The 26,668-nt window shown below is 37.0% G+C and overlaps 2 protein-coding genes across 5 annotated transcripts in view; both read left to right on the top strand.

Annotated features, from left to right (window-relative positions):
• Positions 1-5,931, top strand: LOC114136622 (sarcoplasmic reticulum histidine-rich calcium-binding protein-like). 2 transcript variants are annotated; one of them, XM_028004737.1, is made up of 6 exons: positions 4-753; positions 3,349-3,461; positions 5,218-5,289; positions 5,382-5,436; positions 5,524-5,560; positions 5,654-5,931. In XM_028004737.1, the coding sequence occupies exons 1-6, from the start codon at positions 234-236 to the stop codon at positions 5,673-5,675; spliced, it is 819 nt and encodes a 272-aa protein (XP_027860538.1). In that variant the 5' UTR covers positions 4-233; the 3' UTR covers positions 5,676-5,931. The 2 variants fall into 2 exon arrangements, with proteins under 2 accessions (XP_027860545.1, XP_027860538.1); XM_028004744.1 differs by lacking the exon at positions 5,654-5,931 and having other exon boundaries at positions 1-753; positions 5,524-5,564.
• A 3,008-nt stretch (positions 5,932-8,939) lies between these two features.
• The window catches only part of LOC114135482 (carbonic anhydrase 4-like), a 29,363-nt gene continuing 11,634 nt past the window's right edge, over positions 8,940-26,668 (top strand). The window contains exons 1-17 of one of the 3 annotated variants that reach the window (XM_028002825.1): positions 9,477-9,588; positions 12,586-12,637; positions 12,804-12,830; positions 13,323-13,499; positions 13,585-13,733; positions 13,827-13,916; positions 15,495-15,561; positions 16,003-16,169; positions 17,440-17,539; positions 18,566-18,595; positions 18,682-18,858; positions 19,906-20,060; positions 20,141-20,230; positions 21,639-21,686; positions 21,778-21,859; positions 21,955-22,118; positions 25,668-26,164. In XM_028002825.1, the coding sequence (XP_027858626.1) occupies positions 12,586-12,637; positions 12,804-12,830; positions 13,323-13,499; positions 13,585-13,733; positions 13,827-13,916; positions 15,495-15,561; positions 16,003-16,169; positions 17,440-17,539; positions 18,566-18,595; positions 18,682-18,858; positions 19,906-20,060; positions 20,141-20,230; positions 21,639-21,686; positions 21,778-21,859; positions 21,955-22,118; positions 25,668-25,859 (1,767 nt within the window). In that variant the 5' untranslated portion in view covers positions 9,477-9,588 and the 3' untranslated portion in view covers positions 25,860-26,164. Of the gene's footprint in view, positions 9,589-12,372; positions 12,450-12,585; positions 12,638-12,803; positions 12,831-13,322; positions 13,500-13,584; positions 13,734-13,826; positions 13,917-15,494; positions 15,562-16,002; positions 16,170-17,439; positions 17,540-18,565; positions 18,596-18,681; positions 18,859-19,905; positions 20,061-20,140; positions 20,231-21,638; positions 21,687-21,777; positions 21,860-21,954; positions 22,119-25,667; positions 26,165-26,668 lie in introns of those variants that run through there. The other 2 variants (XM_028002804.1, XM_028002814.1) reach the window with 2 other exon arrangements.

Below are 26,668 nucleotides of genomic sequence, written 5' to 3'. Positions count from 1 at the left end.
GACATCAGGATCATTCTTCCCAGGCATGTGCCTCTGTCACTCACCAGCCTTCAGCTGCACATTGCTGTCCCTCTGTGTTCCCGGCACACGGCCGGCGCTCTGCTCCTGGCCCTCCCCTCTGCAGCCAGAGAAAACTTTTTTTATTTTCTTATTTTAAACTGCGGTTCAAAACAGGAAGTTTTGGAAGATCTGAGCAAAGACGGTTGGACGTCGTCTGCTGTTCGCGCTCCATCATGGCCTTCATACGAAGCTGGGTGGTCGCCCTCCTGCTGGTGCTCCTGTCGCCACTGCAGCTTCCGCACTCTGGCTTAGCCCAGGATGTGGCTGAGGAGGACGAGGAGGAAGAGGAGGAGGACACCAGACATGCAGAGGAAGCTGAGGATGAAGATGGGGAAGGTGCTGAGGAAGACGAAGAGTTAGGAGAGGCGGATGAAGAAGAAACTGACGAGGAGGAAGCTGAAGAAGAACAGGAGGAAGGAGAGGAAGAGGAGGAGGGGGATGAGGAGCAGGAGGAAGAGGCTGCAGAGGTAGATGACGAAAGCGATGGAGAAGAGGAGGAAGAAGATGACGATGAGGAAGAAGATGAGGCATCAGAGTCAGATGATGGAAGTGAAGAGGAAGAGGATGATGAAGAAGACGATGAGGTTGCAGACGAAGTAGCTAGTGAGGAGGAAGAGGAGGAGGATGAAGCTGCAGACGATAAAGTAGCTAGTGATGAGGAAGAAGAGGATCATCCTGCTGAAGATGAAGAAGGTACGGCTGCTCTTCATCCTACTTTTACAGATCATAAACGTCTTCAGGATGCTAACTTCTCCTCTATAAGCACAAACTTTTAATCTGCAGTCATCTGAGCGGATATTTAATCTGTGACGCTGCTAAAGTCCCTCCAGCTGCTCTGGATCCGTCGTCACACATTTCAGTCCAGAAATAGAGCTGCTTATCTGTGGCACAAACAAGCTGCTCCCGTCTTTGTTCGGTTTGTTTCTGAGGCTCCAAAACAGGCCCTGGTGTGTCTAAAATAAATCATACTTTATCAAAATGTTTTAATCTGCTTTCTCTTTGCCAAATTAAAAAAAAAAGAATGATAAACAGTCTCTAAACATGTCTGCCTCTGATTAATAAACATAAACTGCTGAGTAAAATCCAAACTACTCACCACTTTCTGCTGCTGTCTTAAAAATACATCAACATGTTTGTCTGTCGGTATTTTTTTCCTGTTCATATAACATTTAAACCAGATGTTTGTAATCCAGAAATACAAAACAAATCAAACCAAATTATTTTTATTTCATTTATTTATTTCAAACGGGTTTTTTAAAAACAGCAACAAAAATCAGTAGGACAGAGAAAACATGCGCGGACATAACCAAGAACAAAATAATTAGTTTACCACAAGTTTTCAAAGCAGCTGGAAGAAGTGAACACTTATTTAATCCTTCTTCAATTTAATTAAAGATATTACTTACCGACTGAATAATTATCAAAAATCAGAAGGTAATGAAACGTATCATGTGTAGAGAAAACCAGTTTCGTCCTCCTCAGGTATAAATTTAACCCATTAATCAACAAAAACATCTAAATTAGAAAGTTTTATTTGGTGAATTCTTTACACTCTAATTTATTCTGAAGATTTACAAATTATTTTAAGTTGAATAAATTCATTTTCTTATGCTTTTTGTTGGAAGACGTTGTTCTAAAACTGTCCACCTTCATTTTTTCATCAGAAGCTCTTCCTGGAGATATAAAGTCTGGCAGAATTAAATGCTAAAACAATAAATACTTTAATGTTCCCATTTCCAAGTTTTACTGTTTCTGTTTTAGGGTTGACATCCAGAACCGTTTCCTCCTTTAAGCATCATTTGTACAGTGGCATCCATTGTTTTCAATTCTGACCAACTTTTATTGTTTCTATTACATCCTCACTGCCAAAACACCAAATCTACTTTGGTCTGGTTTCTAGTGCAGAAGCAGCTCTGGAAAAAAAATGAGAGACTTGAAACAATCGGCTTCTCTGATTTTGCTCTTTATAGGTTTATGTTTGAGTAAAATGAACATTGTTCTTTTATTCAATGAACTACTGACAACATGTGTCTGAAATTTAGTATTTATTTGCAGAAAATGCGAATGCAGAGATGCAGAGCTTTCAGACCTCAAATAATGCAAAGAAAACAAGTTCAAAATCATTTAGAAACAACAACACTAATGTTTTAACGAGTTCAGAAGTCAATATTCGTTGGAATAGCCAGGAGGTTTTCAGTGCAGTGGGCTCTTCATTCTTCCAGAGTTGTATTTAATGCACCTAAAATAAGACAAAGTAAGATATAGATGTTTTTTTAAGTTAATAATGGTTCCAGTGGCAGATTATTTAACTCATAACAAGACATTTTCCCCATGCCATAAGTTAATTTATCTGTCAATAGAACAATAACTTTTTCACCAATATTAAGGAATTATTTATTTAAAAAAGGCTGAAATGTTACTTTTGAGTTAGTTTTGTCTTATTTCAAGTGTACTAAGATATTTGTGTTAGAAACTAGACCAAAAATACTCAATAAGAGTTTGTGTTTTTGCAGTGTGAATAATGTTCATCATGTTTTTCTTCAGGAGTGGAGTCTTATGCAGTGAGTGTGCATAGAAGCCATCTTTGTTGAACACATAACTTTTTAGTTTTGACAGAAAAACGGCGCCTGCTTGTTTTAAGTCTAACAGCAACACCAGTCCTTCTAACATTTCTGAGTTATTTTGTGATTTATTTGTTGTCGGTTTGTGGTGAAAATGTTATGGACCAAAACATATACAGAAGTTTGGGAGCAACTCCTGTATATGTGAGTTGAAGGGTTTTAATAATAACAGAAAATTAAAACTTTCATAACCAGAAACAATGAAAGAAGGGAGCAGAGAACAACAGAAACCAGGGAGCTTCAATAGAGAGGAGATTTAATCCATGACATGAAACCAAGTGAGTCTAATTAGGGGAATGTTGAACAGCTGCGGGTTTGCTGAGTGGAGCTTACTGAAGGAAGGAGACTAATTAGCACAGAGGGAGCTGAACCGGCACAGAAAGGGGAAAAAGTCCAACCCAAGAGGAATAAACTACAGGCATAAACAGGAAACCAGAAATAAATCAAAGGCGAACACAAAAGGAATAAACTCAGAGACTAAATCAGCCAACATTATGCATCACTGCTGTCTTTCCCAGCCTTTCTTTGACTTTGTGTTCATGTGTCTTAACTTGGACTAAATGTGTTCATTTCTTTGCATTAACTACACAACATCTAGTTGTGTCTACAGTCTTCTACTCTTTAAGTCAAATAAGTACAAAGATTTTCTTTATTCTGTTGGCTTTAGACGAAGAAGAAAACGCAACAGATGATGCCGATGAAACAAACGAAGAGGAGGAAACTTCAGGCAAACAGCAGTTCCACTCTGGATCGTTGTGTAGCGTTTGCTCCATCTGCGAGGTATAAAAGACTAATTTTTACTTTTTCTTTTTCATATTTTTATAAACGTCTCAATTAACTTTTCTTTCTTTGCTGTTTCTTTTACTACCTCTCAGTCATTTTCAGATCAGTGGGATTAATATATATACTGCTCAAAAAAATAAAGGGACCACTCAAATAACACATCCTAGATCTGACTGAAAGAAATATTCTCATTGAATACTTTGTTCTGTACAAAGTTCCATTTGCACAACAGCAGGTGAAATCGATTGTCAATCAGTGTTGCTTCCTAAGTGGACAGTTTGATTTCACAGAAGTTTGATTTACTTGGAGTTATATTGTGTTGTTTAAGTGTTCCCTTTATTTTTTTGAGCAGTGTATATATTTCTGACCCGTGAATTATTCAGTCGTGATGAGGCTTCATTTTAAGACTGAAAACTGTCTATACAGTTTTATGTCTTCACCAACAGCTTAGCAAGGAATCACAAAAATACAACTTGTTCCTTGTTTAGTTGTGAAAAAGATACTGGAGCTTCATGGTTTATATTGAAAATCACCTCAATCAAAAAAAATATTTTAGAAACTTAAAATCTTTTTTTAAAAATAAAGATTTATTTTGCAGAGATCAGTAAATGAACCATTACAATAATCCAAACTACCAAAAATAAAAGCCGGTTTCAGTTGTGGCCAAAGTTTTGAAGATCCTACTAAGCTGGACTTGATTGTTAAAGTTCAGGTCTGAGTCTTGAACATCTCTTATCTTTGCATTTTTGCAGCCAGAAACTAAAACTCCAGTTTTTTCTGCATTAAGCTGGAAGATAATAATGTCACTTCCTCCTTTTTTCCCCACGTCTCCTCTGCTGGGGAAAGTATTTGCTGCTCTTTCTGTGTCAGCTAATGCACTTTTTGTCAATAAAAGCATAAAGAAAGTTTTAGTTGCTCATATATGATGCACCAAACACCCAGGAAGTTGCACTGATCTCCCATTTAAACGCTTGGTAGTTAATTTGTTTGAAAGTGCCTGGAAATAATGAGTGCAAAAATCTCCTCTGGTGCCCAGGCCTTCTAAAACAGCTGATTTTATTTCATTTATTTATTTCAAACAGGTTTTTGAAACAAGAAAACAGGCAATCAGAGAGAAAACATGTTCATACATAACCAAGAATAAAATATTCTGTTTCCCACGACTTTTCAGTTTGAAAGGGAGCAGGAAGAAGAAAACACTTATTTAATCCGACCCTTTATCTCAATTCAATGAAATATTTTACTTACTGACTCAATAATTATCAAAAACCATGTTATAAAATTCATGTGCCTGTTCAATATACGGGGCTAAAGAGGCAACAAATTAATTATATTACAAAATGGTTATAAACTGACTCATGACAAGACAAGAGAATCTATGAATAATAATAATAATAATAATAATAATAATGACAGTTGTAAATAACAACCAGACATGAATCTTTGCTCAGGTGGGCAGATCATCCCAAAGTATCAATAATATCGATACCAAGTCAGTATCAGTATCGGATCAATAACTGTGTGGTAAGATTGAAACATTAATTTCTGATTTTCTATTGAAATTTTCATGTCATTAGTTTTTTAGTTTTTCTAAAAAAGCAGAAAAACACCTAAAAGTCAGAAGTTTGATGATACATAAAACTTTATTAAAAAGTATTGGTATCGGCAATCCGGGTCCGGTATTTACTTGGTACCGGATACGCAGCGTCGTACGTCTGTTTCTCACTCTGCACTGTAAAACTGTTTCTTCCAGCGTTGCTCTGAACACTGTGACAAGTGTCCGTGTGCGGAGGGAGACGAGTCGGACCACTGTGAGCGTTGCGAAGTGAGAACCTTCATTACTGAAACTGCTGAGCAGAATAATGGATTTTATTTTATTGTTGCTGTCTGACGGCATTTTGCTGTGTTTTTGTCCAGGATTGCTCGTCCTGCTACATCTGCCCCATCCTGTGTGAGACCGTTTGCACTCCAGGTGAGTTATCTCACTTCTGCTGCTGTCTTCTTCCGTCTTTTCTTTTTAAATCTGATGTAACATTGTACTGTGTTTGATTTTGCTCAGGCGGTTTCGTCGATGAACTAACCGGATCCATCTTTCAGTGAGTTTTATTCCTTCTTGCATCACATGGATATCTGGACAGAAGAAAAGCTCCTGTGGCTTTAATAGATTTCTGTTTCTGACGCCTTTTCAGATCCGTTTCTTCTCTACTTTGAGCAAAATGCATGGAAGCTTCTTCCAAGAAGATGATTGGGATAAAACTGTTTGTTCAGCAGCAGAACAAGGACTTGACATCCAGCAGGAGTTAATCTCCAGTCATTGTTTATGTTCTAATTAAAGCTTTAATGTTATTAAGAGCTAGGCGGTCAGGTTGTGAGGTTTATTACATTTTTGTATGAATTTTATTGTAAGAAATAAAAACTACAGTCACTCATTTCATGTTGGGGCAAAGATATAAATAAAACTGGGGGGGGGGGGTTGTAAGTAACGTTTATTGCCACTTAAATACACAGCAAATGTAGAAAAGTAACATCCACCTCTTCTTAAATCGTGGATTAAATGTAAATAAACAAATTTTTCACTATCAGAAATGCAGAAGGAAAACATTCTAAAACATAATCTACGTCTCGTGACAGCAGCTCAAAACCCAAAGAAATGATTGAATGGTTGAGAAATGAAGTCATGAAATGTAAGTTTAGAAAACATTTTAAAGACTTTTGGTCTGCAGTGAACCACAGTTGGAGCCAGAGGCGGCCCTAGCCTGTTTGGCGCCCTGGGCGAACCACCTTTCCAGCGGCACCACACTCTCCCCAATAGAGCTTCAGTATCAATCAAACAGTGAATATATAAGTAATTAGACTAATATGCTGCCAGAGTGTAAATTACAGTAGACTCAGAGTGCACTTACAGTGAACCCTCGTTATAACGCGGTTCACCGTTCACGGCCTCGCTGCTTCTGAGTTTTTTGTGCAGTTTTTTTTTCACAGTGCATTGTGTTCTGTGTCCTGATTGGCTAAACAGTCTCCGTGCTTCTTCTCTACCTGCGTGCCAATAATGTTACGGTATTTAAATATACGTAATACAGCTTGGCAAATTTTGGCAAATGTTTTTGCCCAGAAGAAAAAAAGAGCGACAACAACTACCGATAACTACGTTCTTTTCTCAAAAAAACACACCTGCACCTCAGGCTTCAGGAGAAAAAACCACTAGAGAGCGGAGTCAGGCCGCAGCATCACAGTCAGAGGATCAGTGAAATACGCCAGTCACAATTTGTCCTACTGTACTTCGCATTGATGATTAAAATGATTATTTTACTGTAGTTATTTGTAAGAAAGTGTTCTATTTGTTTTAAAAAAAATACTTGGGCCTGAAAACAGGTTTTGTTCTTTGAATTCAATGTAGAATATTTAATTATGCTGTATAATAATTGTAAAAACTACTTCACAGATTTCGCCTATCACGGGTTCTTTTCGGAACGAATCCCTCGCGAAACATTAGGGTTCACTGTACTGGCAATTTGTTAAATCGTAAAGTTTAAGGACTGAGGGAGAGGGAGGGCGCTCATCCCGCCTCCCACTGGTTGGAAGAAAGAGTGATGATCCCAATCTACCAAAATTACTCCAATCATGCATCGATGCGTCACAAAACAGCCAAGAGCATCGAAAGCCCTGCAGGCCTCACCTTTCAGTTAGCATCAGCGTTGATACATTTAAACAGGCTTTTTATGCTCTAGTGTGGCTAAATTAAAACCAAAAACAACCAATCAGAGACAGGAGGAGGGTCTTAACGCTGTCAATCAACATTGAGAACGCCCTGCTAAATGTGCTAATTGTGGAGAAACAACTCACCATTACAGGAAGCCCGTTTTACCCTCAGTTATCAGTGGGTATGCTAACTAGCCTTAGCATTCACAATAGGATTTGCTGAAGGGAAAAGCTGCAGTCACATGACATGATGTACTCAGTAGCAGAGCTTTGATTGGTTGTTTCTTGCACTGGAAGCACTGGAAGCAAGCAGAGGAGCTTGATTTTTGTTTTGTTTTATTTTTGACCGATGAGTTTACCTGTTTCAGACCAAACCATCACGACAAGGAGACAGTTTATTATTACTATTGTGTAGAACCCTTTATTAATGTAAAAGGACATTATCCTCAAGCTTTGCAAACTGTCAGCTGCATTGAAATGAACATTTGCCTTAATAACACAAGAGTCAGATCAATGTAACGCTTCATCTCAGGAAACAAAAACACGCCGCTAAGCATTCTGGGAAATAGTTCCCACTCCTGTCTTTTTCTTCTTTCAGTTTTTTTAAGTGCTGACCTTCATCTAGAATCTAAATGAATAAAAAGTTCACACAACTTACTACTGTAAGTTTATCGTTCACAAACTCACACATTTAGGTTCAAAATGTAAAACTCACTAAATTTATTTGACTTAGAGAGTAGAAGATTGTTGACACAACTAAATGTAGTGTAGCTTTTCAAAAGTTTTTTACAGTGTATAGTACATTTTGATGTTAAGCAGGAAATCTTACAAAACGAAAATAGTAATGATGAGGAGGTGGAGAGAGAAAAGGTGTGAGAAGGTAACGATAAGGTTTCTGTTTGCTTTTTAAAATAATGCAGTGATCAGTGTTGTTGTCTGAGTGCCAAAGAGAAACCCAACAGATCCACATTACAGCTGTCCTAATGTACTCACACTCCAGCATCTCTGTGAATTATTTGGGCCGATGTTTACATGCAGGGGTGATAAATCGAGGCGTCTGTCCTTCAGCTTTGAATCAGACTGAAGAAAAATGTTTATGCAACACAGTCTGGCAGTCATTAACAGGAAGCACATCAAAGCACGGCTCTTGGAAGTCATTGTGTTGTCTTGACGGCAAGTAAACCTTCTTCTTCGCTTGGCAGTGATTCTGTGACTCAGCAGAAACAAAGGGAAATAACTTTAGTATGAACATACTGAATGTTAGGTCTGGTGCAGCTCGTAATTAAAACATTGGGGGGGAAAACGGACTCCTTCCTTATTGATTTCAATTTCATAATTGTAAATCCTCGCTGTGATTTTTTCCTTTAAAACAATAAAAACTCATTTTCATTTTGGGTCATATCAAAAATCTGGGTGTTCTTAAAGGGCCGGTTTATGTACTGATAGAAGCCATTGAACTGTTACAATATCAACAAATGGCTGTTGGTTTCAGCATTCAGTAAGTGAAATAATATTGAACACCTTTTCAGTCCACCCAGGATTTCTTGATTGTTTTTGTGTTTTTTTGTTGTTTGTTTTGTTTTTTTGCAATCAAAACCACAGATTTTGTGGAGCTAATTTAGAAATATTTGAAAGAAATTTTTGCAATATTTGCTCTAATATATGATGTTAAAAGGGACATTTTTTTTATCAATCATGATCACTGACTATAACTTGACATCAAGTAAAGCTGAGGCAGCAGTCACTTAAACACAAAGTTTTTGGCCAATTTTGAGAGATTTGCAGTAAAATCAGAAAAACGTTTAATTTTGCATGAATTCTGCAGACTTGTGAAAAACTGGAGGGGCTTATTGATATAATTTGGAGTCTAGAGGGCCGCATAAATAGCTACAGCGGGCCAGATTTGGCCCCCAAGCCTTGAGTTTGACATTTGCTTCAAAAGGACAAACAAAAAGAGGACTAATGACGTGTTGTGTGAAAAGCGTGAGTGAAAACACCGGGTGAAGGTCAAACAACCGGTTCATTAAATGCAATGATGTTTGTATAAACACAGGAAAAATGATATTAAACAGAAGTGGGCACTGTGACACTAGGTCCTGTTGCAAGACAGCGTCTGTTATTACCTCACCTCTCAGTACCTCCATGTTCCGGTAAACGGCAAGGAAAGTGAACAAAATCTGCAGAAAACACGTATTAAACAGTACATGAATAATATTTCTGTTATATATTAAAGTAGATGGCAGTTCCTCAGCTTAATACGAGGAATAAAACTGCCTGCAAGCAACTCTGGAGCTCAATTATTAACATCTAATGCCACAAGTTTAATAAATACAAAATACAAAGTGAGACAAGAGGACAGAGTGTAGATAAAGGAGCCCGGACATTTCCAGAAAGTCAAACATTTGAGCGCCTGACGAAGGAAACAGTGAGTTTACATCATTCCTCTCTTGTAAATATAAAACATATAAAGATGTAATTTATTCTTTGTTTTCTAAAAAGCAATGGGACCGGTCTCTTTAAAGAAACTTCTATCAGTGTATTTAAACTGTGATTGTGTGCACAAGCTGCATTCAGCACTTTTTTCAATCACTTCTGTAATTTGCTGTGGTATCGGTTTGCAAACCTACCTGCATATTAAACGCTTAATCGTGCTGAGATCCATGATTATTTATTGATCTAGATGTTTTTTTGGGATGTACTCATTTGGAACCAGATGCTAATTCTTCTATTTTGTCTCAATGCTCTTATGTAAAAACTATATTTTCCACAGGCCAATAGGAAAGGAAGAACCTGGTCTACTGGTATACAGCCAGTTTAGTATATAATTGTACTTTCTCCTACTACTCTCCAATTTTGCATTATTTGCTGTTGGTTTCAGTTCTCTAGTAATTCTGAACTGAAAAGTCGGATTCTGGATGTAATGTTGGTCTTCACTTTTTCACATATTTTTCTTTGGACTCTGACTTTTCACCTATTTTCCATCCAGTTCTCATGTTTTTAAAAATTTAAAGTTTCAGCCAATCAACAGAATCTGAAGAGCTTAAAGAAACAGAAAAGTCCAGGACACACCAGACCCAAAACCAGAAAGATATATGATTCTTTTTCAAAACATCCAGTGAGCTGAGGCATCAGCTAATATAATAATATCATCTGTAGCATTACATTTTATTTTTTCATGCCACTGCTTGCTGTAAATTCAACTTCATGTACTTGTGTGTTGGAGAGAAAACCAGTTTCTCCCTTTGGGTTAAAAACTCTATTTTCTAACCTAAAACATTCAGAGTGGCTAATCATTTTCTGAACATGGTCAGTTAGATATAACGGGAAAATTCATCAAAATCCAAAGGAAAACTGAACATGAACACCAAAAAACATGGAGGCCTATTGATTGAGAGCACTTTTTAAGATTGCAAGAACATTTGGCCCAAATCTGAAATAATGAGCCACGACTTTAGTGCTGCGTGTGAAAACACTAAACCTGAATTAGTTATGTCACTCTGATGGTATGCTGGTACCTGTATGTGTATGAATTAGTCTGTCATTCTAATTATGGTTATGGTAATTATGTCAATCATCCGGGCAAAATGGAAAACTAAACACAAACAAACATCCACGTCTGTGTTTATCCTCTTACCAGCCACTTGTTCAACTGCTTATTACCAAAAATGATCAGGCAAATCCCAAGGCTGCAGCAGGTCTTGACAATCTACCAGAAGTCAAAGTGATCAAGATGAAAATAACTTAAGTGACAGTAAACATGGAGTAGTTGTTGGTGTCAGACTAAGAGATCTGGGGATTTTAGAAACCGCGGATCTACCGGGTCTCTGTGAGCCCTTAGGAGAGAAGAAGAAGAAGAAGATCTGTTATGTTTTTTTCATCAGACCTGAGACAATCAGCTGATATCATCCTTTGGGCCATAATGTTGCTGAACTTTGACCTGACCAGCTGCAGTAACCCCAGGTCATATTGCTGCCGCCACCGGCTTGTACAGCAGGCTCTATGCATGATGGCTTCATCCTTTCATCTCCCTCTGTAGCCCTTTCATACATGAAATATTATCCTTTCTGTCAGGATTATTTTTCCCCAAAGTGTTTTTGAATTTACATTTTTTCTTTTTCTAGGAGATCAGTTGTAATTTTCTCCAAATACAAAATTGCTATTTAGAAAATACATGAGTAGTGTTGTTCTTTAGGGGCTACTTGATGTTTTGTTTACCTGCCAGAGTCCTTCACAGCAGGAGGGGGGACTGGGTTGGACCAAATGGGTTGGTCTGCATTTTTTGTCTGTCTGCCATATTGGATTTAGCAGAAAGTTTCTTGCACTTGCAGCAGATGGCCAGTAGTTGAAAGTGTATTGTAAAATGCACTGGTGTCGACTTGTGGGCTGTGTGCATTTATAACATAGATCCACAACTAACAGAAGGAAATGGCTTTTAGATGTCTGTCCACTGCAGTGACGGCTGTGCATGAACGGGTTAGTTGCCCTAACATCAGTCTGGAAGAGAATAAATCTGAACTCATCATCACATCACCTACTTCCATTCTCATCTTTATGCTTTCCTGCAACCTGAAGCCTCTTCCTCTGGTTATTCTGTCTGGTTTGTGGTTTTCTTTTGCATGTAGAAATACTTTGAAACATAACTCTTAATTCTGCTGTCATTTTTCCTTCTATTTGATTTCACGAAACGTTTAAATGATTGCCGATCACAATCATTATAGATTACTTTCTAACTACATTTCTTCTTCGAATGCAATAACAATGAAACATTCTTAAACCAATTTTAGTATTTTAAACAATTGCTTTTGATAATTTCAATAAGCATCTTTTTCACAGCAGCGGATTGTGTGTTTCTACGTGGCTGTTTAAGATTGAGAATCATTTGATGTTAAATAACTTCTTGTCAGGTGAAAGATAAAGACATTGTATATCAGTTATGTAAAGAGACGAATACATTATTGTTCATTTTTAATTTTGGATGCAGAGCAGCAAAGAAGTAAAGAAAATCAGAACACGCTATATCATTTTGACACAAAATGCAAATTAGGACATATGATTGGTTTGTTGTGATCAGGTCTATTTAGAAAACAGCTGTGTGTCTCCATCATGGTTCAGTGTTGTATACACAGCAGGGGGCCCCTCCCAGAGCAAGCCTTTATATTTATCTCAACTCATTCTGGTGTAAAGTTTCACTCTTCTTTTTCATAAACGTTTCGTTTTGTCCATAAATGTCATTCATTTTTATATAACATTTGAGAAGACTAATTGATTTGAGGCCTGGGCAGAAAGGTTAGTAAATACCTCACAGTCTAAACAACCTACAGGATTGGGAAGGTGTTTGGCTTATTTTGGGTAGAACTGATGGAGTTACTTTAAACCACTGGCTTCATAATTATTAATTAAAACATTTCTTCTCCACTTGAAGATGTGTCTCCTAAAGTTGGTGCTAGGTCTGACCTTGGTCGCTCTGGTAAAATGTGAGTATTTTTGCTTGTTTCCACTTCCTGTGTAAGTTGTAGCATGGATCGGCAAAATATAAAGTTCTTTAACTGAATACAGATTTCAATTTCAAAGTTACATTCATTTCATTTAGGATTTAAACACACAAACTCCGTCATTTATGTTTCTCTTCCTCTGTTTCAGCCAATGAGTGGTGCTACACTGGTTGTGGTAAGTAAACTATTATTTCTGATACATTTTATGGTCAGATGTGGATAATAACTAGTTACATTTATTCAATTACATTTACATGAGTAACTTCTTTGAAAAAACCTCTGTACTTTTTACTTATACTTAAGTAATTTTATTATGAAGTATCTCTACTCTTACTTCTGGATTTTCTACCCACTGAATGGAAAAACAAACATGTTTTAACCAAAAATTCACCAGACACAGACACACGCCTGCAGTTTTTGTTAAAGTTTTAATGCATTTTTTATTGAAAGAAACTGATTTGGAGACATTTCCTTTTGCCTGATTTTGTTATTATTTGTTACTTCTATAAATTATTGTCATTTTTGTCCTAAAAATATCAAAATTTATACTTAACTTATGTTGAAGTACTCTGACTTCAGTATAATTCGGTGCTCTGCCCGCCTGGCTGTGATACATGCGGGTTTCCAGGCGCTCTCACAGGACTAAAGGCATCTGGATCTTTTATAGGTCACACTCCAGAGCATTGGGAAGCCTTACCTGGATCTCACTGTGGAGGAGAAAAACAATCTCCAATTGATATTGTCACCAGCATCGTTACCATTGACCCAAATTTGGATAATTTCATCTTTGTTAATTTCTCCTCTCAATCCGCCATCAAGAATATCACAAATAATGGACATTCAGGTACAAAACTGGACATTCTTGGCAGTATTCGAAACATGCTTAACTTGATTTTAACCATTTTCATTTTTCTCGATCTTTTCCTCAGTGCAATGTGACATTGAAGCGAATGAAGCTGAAGTGAGTGGAGGTGGACTTGATGGTGACTATTCTGTACTGCAGTTTCATTTCCACTGGGATGTAGCGGACCATTCAGGTTCAGAGCACGCTTTAGACGGTCATCATTATCCAATGGAGGTAAAGTTTTTAAACATCCTCTCTAGTTTTCTAATGATTCATCTGATTGAGCGTCTTTTGCTAACCAAAGCATTTTTGTCTTTTTATCTGTAGATGCACATAGTCACTGCAAAGAAAGGAGTTCTCCCAAATGAGACTCTTAATCATGAAGATGGACTTGCTGTTCTTGGGTTTTTTATTGATGTGAGTTATAAACTTTCTTCAGTTTACTCCTCTGACAAATTTCTCTTATCTAACTTGAGAAACATACTGAACAGGGTTTCTGCCTCAGTACCATGTGTGAGCTTGAGCTGCATCCCAATCTGAAGGCTTAACTATGATATTGGCTCATGTTTTGCTGCTGTAGCAGTTCCCCCTTTTCTGGAAATTTTTTTTTCAAAGACGTAATAGTCAGGCAATGGGAATTTGTTACTATTCTTCCAAAGTGTCAGAACTGATGTTGGATCTCAAAGATCTGTTGGGTTGAGGTCAGAGCTCTGTTGGATGTCCAAGTTATTCCACGCAAAACTTACTTTTAGGGCTTTAGCTGCTAGATCTATTGTTTTCTTTATTTATATATTTTACATTTTTTCTGAAAGCATTATAGCAGAGATGGAAACACATTTGCCAAATAAGGTTATGTCCACACTGCAGTTTTTAGTGACTCAATTCCGATTTTTTTGTCAAATCTGATTTTCTTGCAATGGTTGTTCCCACTTCCAAAAATATGCAACTTGCATGTAATCTCCAGTGTGAACTGCAAACGACCTGGAAGTGTCCCACATGCACAGTAGAGAGTGCAATAAGGTCACACATAGAGAGCGTGCTCAGTGCTTTGCCAACCACCATAAAGAAGAAGTAGAGCTCAGTCTTTGTGGAAGTAAACATGAATGCTAAAAGTGGAGTATAGCTTGCGACTTTGAAGTTGTTGTCCAACCGGAGCAGCATATTAACAACTTAATCCTCATTATCGTCCGCCATGGTTGTTGTTTTTCTTCTCGCTTGCGTGTATCAGATCGCAGAATGGGGACATTTGTCGAGTATCAGTGACATTCAGATGGGTTGGATGCGACCTGGCGGTTAGGTGACATTTGAATCGAATACGTATCGGATATCAAAGTGGTCTGGGTCGCATTCGAAATAAATCCGACTTGTGTTGTTCATACTGCCATGAAAAGATCAGATATAGGTTGCATTTTGAAAAAAAAGATCGGAATTGGGTCACTTCAGGCTACAGTGTGAACGCAGTCTAAGTTCTGACGTAGCGAACTGTCCTATCCGCCTGTGGTCTATGCCTTAGCAGAGGCCCAAATCGTCTCCAATTTTATAAGACGTTTGGTTCATGCTAGTTTGAAGCCTGTGCATCACATATTTCAGTCAAAGTGTAAAAATCCAACGAAATGTAGCCTGGTCAATTCATTCTTTCTAACACACTTTCAAGATATTTCCAAAATTTGCCCCACAGTCAGAATGAACTGGATTTTCTACATGTTCATCATGTAAAAAACATTACTGGTAATCTGGGTTGATAGTTATAAAATTAATATTTAAGCCCCTCATTTTTTTTAGATTCACTGAATTCTTTTATAAAATATATACTATCACAAGAACTGTGGTGGGGCTTACCAACGTTTCAGAGGGGGTCTTCTCCGATAAAATAGATCCAGCTATCTCCATGTCAATGTGAATTTCACGCAAACAGCTAATGTGGAAACAGTGCTGTCTAAGATAGGATGTAAAATAGTATTTATTTTATTGACACTGAATGATTTATTCCTAAAGGCAACAGAAGATGGAAACTTATCTTGGCCGTGGGAAACGTTTACATCCTACCTGAACGACGTCACAGGTAAGTTTATCGTTCCACTTCAATTCCTCTGTTTTCTATTGAAATATTGTTACCAACCTGGAAGAGTCTGAAGTGGAAAGTCTTGTCACTACAGTTTAGGGTAAACATCAAGCTTATTGCATTTTCGTCAGCAGGAAGCATGAAAGACACACCACAAGTAAAACCAGCAGCAATTACCACATGAAGAAACAACAACAACGACTATCCTGCATGATTTCAGTGTTTACTGTCAGCATTTTCTTCAAAACATGATGCAGCAAATTGCACAATGTCACAGTTACAAGAACTGTTCCACTTTGAGCTCAGATGGGTTTAAAATCCATTTGCTGTTGCTTTTAATTAAGTTGCCATTTTTGTTGTATTTTATACTGTATATTATTCTTAAGTATGATCAAAATTAGATGTTGAACTTTCTTCTGATTTCCTTCATATATTTCACAGAGGAGGGCTCTAGTGTGAAAGTAGACAACATCACGATTGATGATCTGATTGGTGACGTGGATCTCACAAAGTTTTATCGATACATGGGCTCTCTGACTACACCCTACTGCCACGAAGCCGTCGTGTGGACGCTCTTTCACGAGCCCATAAAAGTTCACAAAGATTTAGTAAGTGTACTTTCCAGAACAAGTGAGGTTAAGGTTATATTGAGCCAACAAAGAGGGCAAAATGGTTTATTTTATATGAACCTGCAGTCATTTAAGGTAGGAGACATTGTGCTGAACTGCATTTTTTGCATATATGTATCATTTCCTGCAGGGCTTAGTCATTCCAAACAGCTGAACCACTGAGACCCGTGGTTGCATATCTTTTATATAAGCATACACTGATGCATTCAAGCAAGTGTCATGAGTTGCAGTTATATACAGGTAGGCACCAGCAGACATACTGGTACCTGCCGCCGTCTGTTTAGAAATGTCTGCTTCACGATCAGGTTTAGTCTCTTCTTTTCTTCTGTTGACTGTATCAACAAGCAAACATGTTGAACACGCCATATGAGACTGCGACAAAGCTCAAAGCAAATACAGAAGTATCTGCGTGTTAGTAGGAGGTTGATAAATTTCTTTATCTGATCCAACTGACTAATAACACTTTGATTTATGAGGTGCTCATACTTTAGTCTGTGGTTTTCACTTGATAGTATCGTTGTGTAGCAGGTTCTTGGCTGAATGTATTAAACCGAGAAAAGGAAAAACAAGTTAAAGCATTGAGAGAGAGCACAAAGGAGGACAGCCGTGGCTCGCTGTAGTTAGGGTTGGACGTAGCACCTTTGAAGCTTTTAAACAGCAATCTCCGCATTTCATGACTGAGAAAAGAAAATCTATCATTTTAATCCAGTACAGCTGTGCAGTGGAGAAAAAACATAAGAAGTAACTACTGTACTTTTACCCAATTATCAACACCTTTTAAAATTACTTGTTTATCAGGGTGTTCTCATCTCCTCCTGTTATTTCCATAAATATGACATTAAGCAAACATGCCACATCGGTATACATATGTGGATTGGGTCAGTAAGTTGCAGAAAAAGCCTTTATGTACAGTGAGAAGCAAAGTAGGATGTATGTTTATTTTGCCACCACCCACAATGTTATACAAAGTAAGGGAGGTAAAAACACATTTTCTGCAGCCCAGAGAAATTCAACAGTTTACTTTAGATGTAAATTGCAGTTGGTCATTTTTATTATGGGAAGCTCTTTGAACTTGTTTTTGGATTGTGTGAAAATAGAAACTTGATTTGGCTTGAGCTGTGAAGTATATTTTCAGTGCTGAAATGCTTATTACTGTATATATAGGCTTGCAAGGATGTTAATTTTTCTTTTCTTTTTTACCATTACATTACGGTTGAATCTGTAATAAAGTAACTTATTGTGTTCTCAGCTTCTGCATTTTTCCACTGAGAATAACATCGCGCCAAACTACAGACCTACACAACCTCTTAATGGACGAATCATCACTGCCTCCCCCGCAACTCCTCCAGGTCAGTCAAACTGTTTCTTTTGGCTTGTCAAGGTCAGTTAGCATGTAGTTCAGGATCAGAACAATTTCAGTGTCAATATTACACGGCAGTATTATACAAAACAACACAAAGTGAAAGGAAAACATTCAATGTGATCAACTCAAACAGATGGATGAGGGTAAAATCTGCTGGAAGGTGAAATCAGAGGCCTCAGTCAAAGCAACATTGCTGAAAATTTAGTGATGCTAATTTGTGTCGCTAATAGTTTAATAATAGCCTAAACAGAAAAATAATGGAGGGCATTTATGCAGGAAGTAAGGTGCTTAGAGGGCTGGGGTTCTTTATTAGGGCTAAATAAACCATAGAAACTTTAGCCGTTTTAAGGGTAAAAAAGAAATAAAAAGCCGAATGGCAACTTTCTTGTCTAGTTTACATACAGCCTAGCTAGCTGGGCCTTTGCAGAAAGTTAGAAAAGCAGTGGTTAACAACCTGTGAGAATTTGCTTCTAAAAACATTTGGTAAACATTTATGAAGACACTTTAAGATTTAGTTAATTTTTGAGGACTTAACCACCATAGCAAAACCTCCTACTGCACTTAGCTACACTGTGCTAGCAACTTAGCAGGCGGTTCAGATCATGACACGACAAAATACATCCACAACACAACTGGTGCAAAGAAGAAGATGAAAATGAACAGTTCTTTCAAATTAAATTCAAATCAAGGATGGCTGTTTTTAAAAGCTAGGCTGTGACAGAAGATGTCTAATTTCTCTACATTGTACCAATTTTACCTAAAATAGTGATTAAATATTTTACAGGATCGCTTCCAAAGTCTTGTTTATGGTCAGGAAAACTTCTGTCAGCATGTAGTTCACCAAGCAGTCTTAATCTCTATTGCAAGCTAATTCTTTCTTCTAAATTGAGCTGAAAAGTCTGAAATGTTCACATTTGTAGCTACTTTAAAGACAAAAATATATGTTGTAATCTTTCAGTCTTTGATTGTTATTATTGTTCTGGTTAAATATGTCTGTTTTTTCCATCTTTAGCTCATCTGTGGTGCTATGAGGACCACTGTGGTATGTATCGACCATGTGGAATATAGTTTAATATTATAATCCTGAGCTTACTGACATTCAGATAGTTTTTTTTTTTCTAACTCCAGATTACACGCCGTCTCATTGGTCTAATCTGCCCGGCTCCTACTGTGGTGGTGAAAGCCAGTCACCCATCGACATCAGCACTGACAGCGTTGTGGAGAATGAAAATCTCAGTTCCTTCACCTTTACTAATTTTGACAACAAACATGCCATAAAGTCTATCACCAACACAGGCCACACAGGTTTGGATTGTTTTGTTTTTTAAACGTGGTTACTGTCCTCCAGTTGTACCGCCCTGCAAGTTTTAGATGCATCCCTGCTGCAAAAAACAGCTGCATCAAATGGTTGAATCTCCACTTTGACATGCTTTCAAGTTTGGCAAAGGCCGGGTAACAAGCCATCCAGGTGATTCAGGTTTGCTTCTCAGACCTGCAGTGGATTTTCAGGATGAGGACTAGAGACCTTCGATCAAATGTAGATGCTAAAAAACATTCACATAACAAATCTGAAGTTAAGGAGCAGTCACAATGTTGTAAGAAAAAAAATAAATAAGTTGAGCGGAACACTTATTTTTTTTTTTACAATAATTGTCTGTTATTGTGACCAGAAAAACTTTACTTGACTTTGAAACATGACTACAGTTACAGCTATGACATTTTTGAGACGGTAGAAGTCAGCTTCGGTCCGGGTCTCTCTCATACTTGCTGTATGTTTTAGCCTCCAAGTGCAACTATTTTAGATTTATGCTACACTGTAAAAACACAAAATCTTCCCAGGCGTTTTTGTCTAGTTTTTACAAATATCTTGGCACACTTGAAATAAGACAAAACTAAAGTACTAGTTCCAGATTATTTCACTTCTGGAAAAAATAGTCTTTTTATAAGTGAATTAATCTGCCAGTGGAACTTGTACGTGGTTGCTAGGTGACAGGCAGGGCTTGGCGGGCGTTGCTAGGTAACGGTGCCAGTGGATCTCCAACTTTCTCATTACATTAAGGAATTATTTAAAAGCAAGCTCGTATAGCTTGCTGAAGAGTTACTTGTAAGTTAGTTTTGTCTAATTTCAAGTTTACATATTTCGCATGTTTCATATTTTCATTTGAAAACAAAAATACTTGGTAGGATTTTGTGTTTTTGCAGTGTAAGTCAGCATATCAATAGGGTTACCTACTGCAGGTAAGACGTGTTTTTAGTCTCTTTTGAAAGAAATTATCTTAAAAATTCTGAGCTTTTCCTATGTTTTTGGATCAAAACGTTAAGTAACCACCGCATTTGCTTTTAATCTCTCAGTGCAGTGCGTGTTGGAGGACGGACTGGTGGAGGTATCAGGCAGGGGGTTGAATCACGTCTACTCAACTCTTCAGTTCCACTTCCACTGGGGAACCGAATCAGCCGATTCTGAGGGGTCAGAGCACAGCGTGGACAAGAAACGATACCCAATGGAGGTAGCAATTCACCACTATGTTACACAGACGAGAGTTTGTTTTATGACTGTTTTATTCAATAAATGGTTTGTTTTGTGCAGATGCACATTGTGAGCAAGAGGAAGAATTTAACATTGGAGGAGGCACTAAATACTCCTGATGGCCTGGCAGTGCTGGGGTTTTTAATTGAGGTAAAGACGGACATACCCTGTAAAACATTTAAGCCACATTTAGCTGTGTTTACTATCTTTACTCTTTAAGTGAAATAAATTTAGTGAGTTTTAGATTTTGAACCTAAATGTTTGAGTTTGTGAAAGATAAACTTACAGCAGTAAGTTATGTGAACTTTTTATCAAGAGTTGAATAAACTAAAGTTTTTAGGTTAGCACTTAAAAAACTGAAAGAAGAAAAAGAGTGGGAACTATTTCCCAGAATGCTTAGCGGCGTGTTGTTGTTTCCTGAGATGAAGCGTTACATTGATCTGACTCTTGTGTTATTAAGGCAAATGTTCATTTTAATGCAGCTGACAGTTTGCAAAGCTTGAGGATAATGTCCTGATCACACTAAATGTTTCTGAGCTGAATTCATTGAGATGTTTCATAAAATTCATCATCAGATCAGAAATTTGGTTCATGTGATTTAAAACAAGAAGTTAATTTATTCTACAGTGAAATAAGTCGTTATTTTAACTTGATATTGTGAGTAAAATAATAGAGAAATGTGGCTCTTTAACTGGATGAGGGCAGTTTTTTTTCTTGCATATTGTAAAATAATTATTTTGTTTAAATTGTTGCATTAAGTTAAAACTCACAATTCAAGATTAATGGACTTAAAAAACAATGTTTAGACAACTTGTCTCTGGTTGTTAAATCAACTTCATGAACTTTAATTTCTGAGTTAAAACCAAAATTATTTTCTTGTTGACTTAAATTTCATTTTCACGTTAAACCACCTTCTAATGTTTTACAGTGCATGTTTTGGGTCCCATAGAAGAATCCCTTTGAGATCCATCTCTTCATCTCTTATTAGCCATCCAACCTCACCAAAACCCGTTTGCGGCCCACACATGCATGCAGTCAGAAATGACTCCAGCAAACTTAAAGTTTCCAATGTAGCTAAAAACATGCAACATGTTTTTTTTTTAATCCGTTTCCAAACCATGTCAGACTGGCCTCCGTACCTCAGTGGGTGAGTTCCTCTCAGGAATGCTGAGACAAAATGGCATGACTGTCAACTGTAAACTCGAATCATGTGATATTTTAGACAAAGAGGTGCGCACAGAGTAAGAAAGGCTTATCTTACCCCCGTTGTATACGGTACATAGCATTCTCTCAGTTATCTGATATCCAGTGAAGGAAGCAGGAGAGAGCAAACAACATATTTATTGTAGAGAAATTAAATAATCATTTTAGGAAATTTTTGGTTAAAGCCAAGTCTGATTTTATTAGATTTCTTTATGAGATATAAAGTCTCCAATAATTGAAGAAATTGTCTGTTTCTGAGGATAAGATAAAAATTAATAGGCCAGTTCAGTTGACATATTATGTTTTCTGCTTCATGTAAATTTGTTAAATAAACTTTCTCCATATCCATTTTCAGGCTCCACAATCTCCTAGAAGCATGTCCTCCTCAGTTCCTGCAGAAACAGTAAGGCATTATTATTATTATCTTATTTTTTAAAGCTGTATTTCAGTCGTTCTGTTAAAAGTCGAATTATTTGTCTCATTTTTCTGTTTAGACGTCGCCCACATCGAGTTCTGCCTCTGACATGGAAGCCTGGAAAACTCTGACCAGTTACCTGTCGGATATCAAAGACATCGGTGAGCGAGGTTTTACCTTCTTACGTAATGAAAACAGAAAAAATACAGAATGTACATTAATCCGCTTATCTGTTGCATCTTTCGCTCCGAAACAGAGTCAGAAGTCGAAGTCACAGATGAGATTTCTATCGATGACTTGCTTGGCAACGTGAACCGTGACTCATTTTTCCGCTACAGCGGCTCCCTCACCACGCCTTCCTGCAACGAAGCCGTGGTTTGGACCATCTTTAAAGAATCAGTTAAAGTGGACCAAGACCTGGTATGTTTCACTCATCACCCCCAACGTCCGACACTAAAAATACTAAAAATACGGGTAAATCTTTTGGTTTAACGAAGGTTTAAGCAGTTGAAAGTAACAAAAATACACAATTTAAAGCATTATTCAGGAATAGATCAACATTTTTTTGCCCTTTTGACGCGCTGGAAGCTGGTGGGAAGAACATATTTTCACCATCAACCACCATAAATCGCAAAATAACAGAGCAGTTAAATATTGCAAAAAATTGTGGTTAGACTTAAAACAAGGAGGTGCAGTTTTTCTGTAAAAAAACAAAACAGTTATGCATTCAACAAAGATGGCTTCTGTGCTCACTCACTGCATAAGACTCCACTCCTGAGGAAGCATAATGAAAATCATTTCACTGCAAAAACACAAAATCTTATCTAGTATTTTTGGTTTAGTTTCTAGTGCAAATATCTTAGAAAACTTGAAATAAGACAAAACTAACTTAAAACTAACTTTACATTCAGAAATAGATCTATTTTTTGTCCATTTTGACAAGCTGGATATAAACTTCTGGGTCAGATTCTGGATTTTGGTGACCCAGTGTTACCTCTGGGGTTGTTGATCTGTTCATCCACTTCCTTTCTGGACACAAGATTAAGATCTGTGGATTTTCCTTGGTAATGGCATCCAAAATGCTGTAAAATACACACATCATCATCAAATTGCGTTTGTTTTGATCATGCCAACATTCATGAAGCGTAGATCAAGCTCTGCACTGGTGGCAACAGAGTTTTATGTCTCAAATGATCCGAGTGCCTGCTGGATGTGCTGTTTATCCAGCACCTGCTGGGTAAATTCAGACTTCCTGACGTTTTCTTTACTTCAGCTGAATTACTGATTTTGGAGTTCTTCATGTTCCAGGAAATTAATGTTATAGTTTCGGTATTCTTCGCAGGAATGAATTTATTGCAATTGAATGTTTTAGGTGCTTTTATTTATTTATTTTTTTTTGGAGGGATTCGTTGCAAACAAGAAGACAACAATTCCCAGTCGATGTGTCACCATTTAACAGTCTGTTCATAAGATAAAGGAGAATTTAATGGATTTGGTCGCAGCTGAAGCTTTATGATACAGAATTACATTTCTTATTTTAAAGTCATAGGTAGCCGTTTATTGCAGCCACAAAGTTTATTACGTTTTTATCTAAATAAGAAGCAAAAGAAAAAGAAAACCTACAGGTCCTAAAGGCGTTTTATAATTTTATCTGAACCATCGCGTCTTTTCAATTCCACTTTATGATTTTGTTCGTCTTCGTGTTGTTCTGTTACATAAATTCTGCATAAAAGTCATTAACGTTTGTGGTTGTAACAAAATATGTAAAAACTCTAGGTGTTTGAATACATCAGCAAGGCTTTGTGATATAAAACACAACCTAAAGTCAAAAACATAAAAACTTTGGCATCTGTTGCAATGTCAAAACGTTTGACCTTGATTGAAAGTTGAGTCAGGTGCAAAAGATGTGAACATTTAATAAATTTAGTTTAAAGTAGTTCAGAAAGTGGCTGGGTCAGTTGTATTATTGTCTTTTTGCAGTAAAGTGCAGGCAGGACTGAAGTATAGTGCTGTACTTCTAAAGTTTTTAATTCTACATTTTGTTTGGTATCTTTATTATTCACACATGGATACACACCACTGGTGTATGATCAAGGATTTAAGAAGGAAATTTCCTATAACTCCTTACAGTATCTCAGTGTTTACTCTAGTATTACCTTGAGTTGTATGAGTAGTTTTAAATATTTAGTGTGTTCATCCTATTTTCTAGGATGATTTAATTACATTCTAGGAAATAATTTATAAATCCCATTGGAAAAGCTGCAAAATGAGATGAATAAGAACAAAATCAGGTAACTGTATGTAAATAGAAGTTTATACATGGTCACATTAGAGCTTTGAAAAAGCTCTGCAAGATTAAGGAACTGAAAGGTTGAAACTCCAGGTGAAACATGCCAGCCTGATGTATGTTGATCTTTAAAGGAATGTGCACACGCAGCAGAAGTAATGTGATGAGATAACTAACTCCGCAGATAAAAGGCAGGTTATCACCTGCAAACTGACGCTGTCAGTGAAAAATGGTGGCGGCGTTCTTATGGCACGTGGCACATTCTCAAACGGCAAGAAGAAAACTGATCAGAATCAAAGTGTCACAAATTACTTAAGAAGCACAGCCTGTTTTAAACCCCATTGGTTTTTGTATTTGCTTTAAATCTTCATGTCAGTATTTAGAAACTTAAAAAAGAAAACTAAAATTTAGTCCTTTAAATGGCACTAATAATGAACCGAGTGTAAATACAGTCAAGGAGTAAAATCTGTGTCTTCCTGGTTTAGTTGAAATTGCAGTAACGAGTGTAATCAGCTCCTATCAGGACAGATGTTATCATTATCATGTGACGAAAATCATGTGACAAATCAGTCACATGGTGACTAACCAGTCTCCATGTGACACAGTCTCTTTACTAATCTATAAGCGATGACGCTTCCTGTCCTTTGTTGCGTTTTCCCCATCAAACCTGCACAATGACACCTTAGATCTCATCTCTGCTGATTTTTATATTCAGACTGACGTTCGCTAACAGAGATAACGAGGTTAAAATTAGTTTTAAACCTTACTGTATGTCAGGAAAGGCAAAAGAAAAGTTTTTCTCCATATCCCCCAAAAATATTTCCTTTGCGTTCCCTCGCAATAAGCAGAAACATCCTGGTCTATTTTGTATGCAGTTACAAATTAAAAACTACAAATTTTAAATATATGCAGATTTAAAGAGCCTCAGTGAAAACATGTTCATATATTCTTAACTCGATTTCTTCACTGCATGTTTATGTCTGTTTGTGAAAGGTTGAGATGGAGCTGCATGAAAATGACCTCCACTATTCAGACCAACACAAAAAAGAATCAAAACTGTCAGATGATTTTATTACCTTGTGAAAATAACTTAAATAGTTTGGATGTATTCTTTCTTTCTTATGTAAAGTTTTTGTTTATATCTTAGATGGGATGAAGGAGATGGAAATCCCATGTTTGACGTGTTTTACTTTTGCATTTTGCACATTGGTTTGTGGTGGATTTCTATCCTAAAGAAAAAGATATAAAACTTCAGATATCTCACAAACCGTATGAAAACCGTAGGTTAAAGCAGAAAGTACGGTGGCCACCTTATGAAAGACTTTCAGTATTAAATTATACAGCATGAACTGATCAGTACATTATTGCAAGAGAACGCCAAAGAAAGTTTTCCCCATGTCTTTTACGGGGTTCCGTAGGAAACACCTGATGCTGGTTGCTTTATGATAAAAATGTGTTTTTTCCTCTATAATATCCACTATATTCTGGAACAACATGGACCTGAAAATGTCTTTGCTTTTGCTCGTCATGAGAAACGTTTTTAAAAAATCATCAATTAGAATTAAATCTTTCTGTCCGTGTTCGTCTCTTCCTTTCATGTCTTTATGTCAGGTTGTGTGAATTTCGTCTCTGACTGAACATCCTCACTACTGAAGTGTTAACGTTACGTTTAACTCCATCAGATGGCGCTGTTCCCGGAGAATGCAAGATATCACAACGTCTTCCGGCCCAGTCAGTCTCTTCATTCCAGAAAGGTCTACACCACGGCTGCAGCCCCCGGACCCGGCCCAGTCGCCGGCCCCGGCCCCGGACCCAGCCCCGGTCCCGTCTGGGTTTACCTGCTGCTGCCATGCCTCTGCGCTCTCTACTGTTAAGGTCCACTTGTGAAAAACCAGAGTTAAAAATGTGAATTAAAACAATTATTCCTTAAAGATTATCTGCTTGCAAATCCAAACGTAACATTTCATCAGTAGTAATGATGTTGCTGAAGCCTGAGAGGTGGAGCGGGATTTTAAATCTGTTTTGTTATGTCACATCTCTACAATTTATATTTATGATTTTGCTGTTTGCACAATAAATGAAAATAGAAGTTAATGTAAAGATTTTAAAGTAGCCATCGTTTAACGTTTCTTAAGTATTAATACAGATTCTGCCTTGTGTATCGTTGTTTCAAATGATATGATACAAATATTATTGATAAATATTATAAAATAAACAAAATAGATTTTATAAAAATTCTTTTTTGTGATTTTTGATGTTTCTGTTAAAACTGGGGAGGAAAAATGGCTGATTTTTCTGTTACTTTTTTAAATAGTGGGATGTATTATAACAATTAATATAAATGTTTTATCACATTTTATTTCAGGCTGTAGAATCTATTACACTCTGGGATTCTTTTGCATAATTTATTGTCATAAAGGTACTTAGAAGTAGCTTTATATGACAACAGAATATTTAAGAACATAAAACCCACCAGAGCGAAATGTGCGTACTTTCAACATTTTCATGACTTTGAATTTATTTTCATTACAAACCTGATGGTAATATTTTGAAATCTAAGACAAAAAAACATAAACCAATAAATAAAAAAAATACACTGTAAAACATCAGAGCCACATTTAGTTGTGTCTACTACCTTCTTCTCTTTTAATCAAATAAATTTATTGAGTTTTAGATTTTGAAC

Source organism: Xiphophorus couchianus, chromosome 2 (assembly GCF_001444195.1).
Source record: "Xiphophorus couchianus chromosome 2, X_couchianus-1.0, whole genome shotgun sequence".
Classification (NCBI taxonomy): Eukaryota; Metazoa; Chordata; class Actinopteri; order Cyprinodontiformes; family Poeciliidae; genus Xiphophorus; species Xiphophorus couchianus.
Note: the sequence above shows the minus strand (reverse complement) of the source record. Positions and strands in the feature narration are given on the sequence as shown.

Coding starts and splice junctions, on each gene's coding strand:
- LOC114136622 (XM_028004737.1), top strand. CDS start 234: ATGGCCTTCATACGAAGCTGGGTGGTCGCCCTCCTGCTGGTGCTCCTG. Junction 3,462..5,217: donor GCGTTTGCTCCATCTGCGAG/GTATAAAAGACT, acceptor TGTTTCTTCCAG/CGTTGCTCTGAACACTGTGA. Junction 5,561..5,653: donor CTAACCGGATCCATCTTTCA/GTGAGTTTTATT, acceptor ACGCCTTTTCAG/ATCCGTTTCTTCTCTACTTT.